Source organism: Sinocyclocheilus anshuiensis, unplaced genomic scaffold (assembly GCF_001515605.1).
Source record: "Sinocyclocheilus anshuiensis isolate Anshui unplaced genomic scaffold, SAMN03320099.WGS_v1.1 scaffold1422, whole genome shotgun sequence".
NCBI classification, from domain to species: domain Eukaryota; kingdom Metazoa; phylum Chordata; class Actinopteri; order Cypriniformes; family Cyprinidae; genus Sinocyclocheilus; species Sinocyclocheilus anshuiensis.
Genome location: NW_015558633.1, coordinates 163,309 through 170,116, shown reverse-complemented (window position 1 = coordinate 170,116; position 6,808 = coordinate 163,309). Strand labels below are relative to the sequence as shown.

At 40.3% G+C, this 6,808-nt stretch overlaps 1 protein-coding gene across 1 annotated transcript in view; it reads right to left on the bottom strand.

The window, feature by feature from the left end:
- Window positions 1–6,808, bottom strand: part of tmem214 (transmembrane protein 214) — a 14,273-nt gene that overhangs the window by 5,671 nt on the left and 1,794 nt on the right. Inside the window, exons 2-12 of the mRNA XM_016476882.1 lie at window positions 5,986–6,173; window positions 5,741–5,891; window positions 4,769–4,903; window positions 4,603–4,685; window positions 3,571–3,676; window positions 3,303–3,384; window positions 3,122–3,223; window positions 953–1,094; window positions 718–809; window positions 592–640; window positions 174–281 (exon numbers count right to left, since the gene is read on the bottom strand). Coding sequence (XP_016332368.1) covers window positions 174–281; window positions 592–640; window positions 718–809; window positions 953–1,094; window positions 3,122–3,223; window positions 3,303–3,384; window positions 3,571–3,676; window positions 4,603–4,685; window positions 4,769–4,903; window positions 5,741–5,891; window positions 5,986–6,173 — 1,238 coding nt within the window. The remainder of the gene's footprint in view (window positions 1–173; window positions 282–591; window positions 641–717; window positions 810–952; window positions 1,095–3,121; window positions 3,224–3,302; window positions 3,385–3,570; window positions 3,677–4,602; window positions 4,686–4,768; window positions 4,904–5,740; window positions 5,892–5,985; window positions 6,174–6,808) is intronic.

Genomic DNA, 6,808 nt, shown 5'->3' with positions numbered 1-6,808 from the left:
GAGTGTGTGAGAGAGAGTGTGTGTGTGTGTGTGTGTGTGTGTGAGAGAGAGTGTGTGTGAGAGTGAGTGTGTGAGAGAGAGTGTGTGTGTGAGAGTGAGTGTGTGAGAGAGAGTGTGTGTGTGAGTGTGTGTGAGAGACAGTGTGTGTGAGAGTGAGTGTGTGTGTGTCTTACGTGGCAGAGCGAGTTGCAGTCGCTGATGTGCTGTGTGTTTGTGCTGCTCTGCAGCTCGTCATTGGTCACTCTGAACGACTGAATGGTGTCCTGAAGGTTTTTCTGCAACTAAACAACAACACATGATGAGCACAGGCTGTTAGATCTCGCTTTATTTATTTAACGCCACGTCAGCAACAAAGGCTGCATTCATGGCCAAATCAAAAGTTTCTAAAAGTGTCCATTAATGCAATTTATGAACAGAAATGTTGCCTAATATCATTTAAACAGGACATGGGAATAAAATACACTTTACAGTGAAGAAAGAGTCTGCTACATGAAGAAAAATAAATCACATGCAGGCAATTCTTTCTCTTTCAGTCAACAGACTCTGGTGTGTGTGTGAGTGTGTGTGTTTGTGTGTGTGTCAGACTCTTACCTTTGGTGGAAGTGTGTTCCACGACTTCAGCAGGTGATTCAACAGAAGACTGAAGAGAAAAGGAGAAAAGCATTAATGACGCGTTCAGTCCAGTCCTCCGCAGGTGTTTAATGGTGAAAGGCTGACCAGGACTGCGGCAGGTGTTTGGTGTATAACTGCCTCCAGACGCTCAAACTCTGTCCGTCCACCGTCAAACACTCCGTCAGGCTCCGGAGCAGCTGCACACAAACACACAGCAATGACAGCACACTAATGAGGGCACTATGATGCTGACAACACAGAATCCAGTCAGAAATACATAGAAAGAAAACACAGAATCTCAAAGCTCTTCATGACAACCTAAAAAATAACTGTGTCCCACCTCTTTCTTCATGGCGTCAGGGCAGTTCGGCGTGGCTCGGGACAGGAACGACGGGAAATACGTGTGCAGCGTCGATTCGGGTTTGGCTCCGAACGCCAGGACCTTGAGCCGCGGGTAAAGCCGACACAACTGCTCCTGCAGACTGCACAACAACATCAGGACATGAATCAGAACGTTAATTTAGGATGTGAATATGAATCAGGACGTGAACACAAATTATGACAACAATCAGAATGTGCATAAGGACGACAATATGAATCAGGACCTGAATATGAATCAACCATGAATCAGGACCTGAATATGAATCAACCGTGAATCAGGATGTGAATCAGGACCTGAATATGAATCAGGATGTGAATCAGGACCTGAATATGAATCAGGACGTGAATCAGGACGTGAATCAAGACATGAATCTAAATCAGGACATGAATATGAATCGGGATGTGAAACAGGTCATCAATCTGAATCCGGACGTGAATATAAATAAAAACATGAATCAGGAAGTGTATATGAATCAGGACGAGAATCAAGACAAGAATATGAATCAGGACATGAATATGAATCAGAACGTTAATTTAGGATGTGAATATGAACCAGGACGTGAATAAGAATTATGACAACAATCAGGACGTGAATCAGGATGCAAACACAAATTATGACAACAATCAGGATGTGAATAAGGACGAGAATATGAATCAGGACGTGAATCAGGATGAATATATATATCTCAACATAAATATGAATCAGGACATAAATATAAATCAGGACATGAATATGAATCGGGATGTAAAACAGGTCATCAATCTGAATCAGGACGTGAATATAAATAAAAACATGAATCAAGACGTGAATCAGGATGTGAATCAGAAAGTGAATATGAATCAGGATGTGAATTAGGAAGTGAACATGAATCAGAACGTGAATCAGAGTGTGAATGTGAATCAGGACGTGAATCAGGAAGTGAACATGAATCAGAACGTGAATCAGAATGTGAATATGAATCAGGACATGAATATATATATCAGAACATAAATATGAATCAGGACATAAATATAAATCAGGACATGAATATGAATCGGGATGTAAAACAGGTCATCAATCTGAATCAGGACGTGAATATAAATAAAAACATGAATCAAGACGTGAATCAGGATGTGAATCAGAAAGTGAATATGAATCAGGATGTGAATCAGGACATGAATATGAATCGGGATGTAAAACAGGTCATCAATCTGAATCAGGACGTGAATATAAATAAAAACATGAATCAAGACGTGAATCAGGACGTGAATATGAATCAGGATGTGAATCAGAAAGTGAATATGAATCAAGACGTGAATCAAGACATGAATATGAATCCGGACATGAATATGAATCAGGATGTGAATCAGGACATGAATATGAATCGGGATGTGAATCAGGACGACGTGAATGTGAATTAGGACGTGAATATGAATCAGGACGTGAATTAGGAAGTGAACATGAATCAGAACGTGAATCAGAATGTGAATATGAATCAGGACATGAATATATATATCAGAACATAAATATGAATCAGGACATAAATATAAATCAGGACATGAATATGAATCGGGATGTAAAACAGGTCATCAATCTGAATCAGGACGTGAATATAAATAAAAACACGAATCAAGACGTGAATCAGGATGTGAATCAGAAAGTGAATATGAATCAGGACGTGAATTAGGAAGTGAACATGAATCAGAACGTGAATCAGAGTGTGAATGTGAATCAGGACGTGAATCAGGAAGTGAACATGAATCAGAACGTGAATCAGAATGTGAATATGAATCAGGACATGAATATATATATCAGAACATAAATATGAATCAGGACATAAATATAAATCAGGACATGAATATGAATCGGGATGTAAAACAGGTCATCAATCTGAATCAGGACGTGAATATAAATAAAAACACGAATCAAGACGTGAATCAGGATGTGAATCAGAAAGTGAATATGAATCAGGATGTGAATCAGGACATGAATATGAATCGGGATGTGAATCAGGACATTATATGAATAAGGACATGAATGTGAATTAGGACATGAATATGAATCAGGACGTGATTCAGGACATGAATATGCATCAGGACGTGAATGTGAATCAGGACGATGATCTGTGCGTCACACAGCGAGTCTCACCTCTGGGACAGGGCGTTTTTGGGCATGTAAGCAAAGTCCAGCAGCGGGAAGAACTCCTTCGGCCCCATGATCCCGAAACCTTTGGTCAGGTTGGCATGAAGACTGAAACACAGACACAAATAACCTGAGCTTCAGTTCAGACCGTCCAGAACTCACAGTTATAACTCTAGTGAAGACTCACGTGAGGAGGCGCTCCAGATAAGCAATGGCATACGCAGACAAAGCCTTCATCCCGAGAACTGGAAGCATGATCCCCAACCAAACTACAGGACAAAACACACCATCAAAAACTACAGGACTGCTGCTTCCGTAAGGCATTCCAGATGTTATAAAGTTCATGCTAAATCCCAAAGAGAGATTGCAGAAGTGCAGTTCCACACATCAGCAGTTATTTCTCAATGATTTCTCAAGCGCTCTCTGGTCTTTGCCCTGCTTTCGGCGGCGCTCACCTCTGATGCCCTGGCTGAGGTCATAGAATCCCGCCTGTCCCAGAGCCCACATGATGGTCAGACACTTGACCGGCCGGTTCTGATGGGAGCGCAGCAGCTCCAGGTGCTGTGAAGGGGTCACACAGGGGGTCAGAGGTCACACGGGGGTATTATAGAGACAGAGCGACACGTGTCATAATCTGAAATCCACGCCCACCGGGGGGAAAACAATCTAACGCTCTCCATTGCGGAAAGCTGCCCCCTTGTCATTTCTGACTTATAACAAAAATCAGAACAATGCCTAAAAGCTACTATGTGACAAGGTGTACAGCAAACAAGCTAAAAAACCTAGAACTACGTTTTTATAAGCTGTCGACCCAAAAAACAAGCGTTTAAGGACACAAAAGTAGAGCACAACATGTCATATTACTCTGAGAACTACGCCCACTGGAGGGAAACGTAATCGGCGACAGGAAACATACATTATTTTTAACCATGTCAAAGGATTATTTCACCACACTATGTGAACCTGAGAGGAGGAGATATATTGGGAAACTAAATTTTATTGGTCTATGTCAGTGCCCCTTTTACTTACCTGCCTTTTGTTTGAGAAATGATCCAACTGAATGTCCCAACGTAAAATACCCCGGCATCTACAACTATTTGTGTCCTTAAACACTCATTTTTTTGGGTCGACAGCTTATAAAAACGTAGTTCTGGGTTTTTAGCTTGTTTGCTGTACACCTTGTCACATAGTAGCTTTTAGGCATTGTTCTGTTTTATAGCTTTGTTTTTATGCGCTCCGTCTCTATTGTTAAATAAAACAATTACAATTTACTAAATATCTTAATGGAACATGATCTTTACTTAATATCCTAATGATTTTTGGCATAAAAGAAAAATGTATAATTTTGACCCATACAATGTATTGTTGGCTATTGCTACAAATATACCCCAGCGACTTAAGACTACTTTTGTGCTGCAGGGTCACATATAGAGGAGTCAGAGGTCACTGAGAGTGGCCCAGCTCAAACCTGGAGGAGTGTGACTCACGTCAGCGAGGTTCAGCGTGACGATCTGGGGCTTGTCCTGCATGAGAGCCTGGATGCACATCCTATAGCCATGCAGAGATTCACCTGCAGAAGCAGAAGCAGCAGAGCTCAGCACTCACAGCTCGGAGCGGAGCATCATGAACGTGACGGGTGCTATCGCCACTCACCGGGCTGTCGGTCCTGCTCTCGCAGCATCGTAAACACGCAGTGGTCGAAGAACTCGGGCAGCGCCTCTGAACATTTGCCCAGCAGGTTTCTGATTACGGCCCTCAGCTCCTTACCAGCGAGGCAGTATGGGTAATCTAGACACACAAACTCAGATTAGATTTAGATATAAATGTAAAACACAAAACAAGATATGAACATATGCTCAAGAGCTAGACCTGCAAAAATTAATATATTTAACAAATATTACAATTGTGATTTTATTTGTCGTATTTGTGTAACATGTACTAAAAGTATTCTAATGTATTGATTTTTAAATTATTGCCAATTATTACAATGCGAAATTTGATTTTGCCTAAAAATGAAAGGAATTCTTCACATTTAATTTGATTAAATTTTAAAAGATTAAATTTGATTTCCACTGTTTGATAAAATTATTTATGTTTCTTCCACTTGCAATATGATCTTTGCTTTCAATTTTTTGCCATAAAATTAAATGAACTGCTTAAATGTGATTTGATATTTTAAAAGATTAATTAAATACTTAAGAATATTAAATATGCATATTACCAAGAATACTAAGAATAATTAAATATGCATTAATTTGATTACCACCGTTTTTGATACATTTGTACTAAATCAAAAGGGACAAAATCCAGACAACAGAGAAACGAATCTAAAAAAACACAATTCACAGGGCCCTTTTACTGTTAATATTTTAATTGAATGAAAGTTTCTATTAATTCAGTTACTTAGACATCATTTTGGATTATTAAAATGTAATTAAACCATTAAAACAAAACATGAAATTTTTTGGGGAAAAAGAAAAGATTTCATTAGGGTCCTATAAATAAAAGTATTTAGGTAAATAAATAAACTGAAGACTCTGAAGCATGCAGCACAACACACACTACATATTTAATTGATTAAATCCCTGCGGTGATGTTGATCGAGACGGACACACACAGACGGACCGTGAGCGTAGCTGCTGAGCGTGGGCTCCGTGTCCGGCGCTGGGAGCTTGTAGTTCAGGTATCCGGCGAGATCCTTCACCCAGACGGACGGATTCTCAGGAAACAGACTCTGACTCTTCTCCAGCTGCTGCTTCAGCTCCAACACATCCAGCTGAGAGACACACGCGTGTCAAATCTACAACAACTACATGCATTCATCAGCAGACGCTGTCGATGTGTGTGTGTGTGTGTGTGTGTGTACTCACGGCTCTGACAGCCTCCTCCAGGGTCTTGTAGCGCACAGGTTTGCCGCTGCTGTTGGCGGGGGGTTTTTTGGTCTGCTTCGCTGCATTGGGTTTCTTCTGCTGGGTTTCGATCAGTGGAGGAACCTGCTCCTTGTTCTGCTTCTTCCCCATCTTCTCAAAGCCGTCAAATATGGTCTCAGACATCACGTCTGCAGATGTCCACACAGAGAACAGAATGAGACAGAAGAGCGCTGAAGAGTCCTGATGACCCACGGCACACATTTCACAACTGCACACTCTCAGACGCCCGCTTCAGTGTCACCCAGAACTCATTACAGGAGTTTAAAAAAAAAAATGTTTATTTTAAATTAGTTTTTATTTTTAAGATCATTTTAAATTAATACGTTTAAAATAAAGTGAAAAAGTGAAAATTTACTTTAGTATCCTTAAGAATTTATTATGGGTTGAAAATTATTTTTTTATTTTAGTTAAAGGGGTCCTATTATGCTCTTTTACAACGTCTTGATTTTGTTTTGGGGGTGTACTAGAACAGTCTCTTATACTAGGTTGTTCGAAAAACACATTATTTTTCACATTTTTCACAATCTTTTATTTTAAAGGTCCCATATTGTCAAAAGTGAAATTTCCTGGCTTTTTTCATGATAACTGAGGTTTAGGGGCTATTTAACTACCATATGAATTTCAAAACAGGCAGTCCACAGTAAAATGCACACAGCCTGCATTAAGTAGCTGTGGTTTTTCACGAACCGTTGTGACTTCCGTAAAAAGTTCACATCAGAACTACACAGTCACCGCCTTTAGTCACCCCCCCCCCCCCCCCACA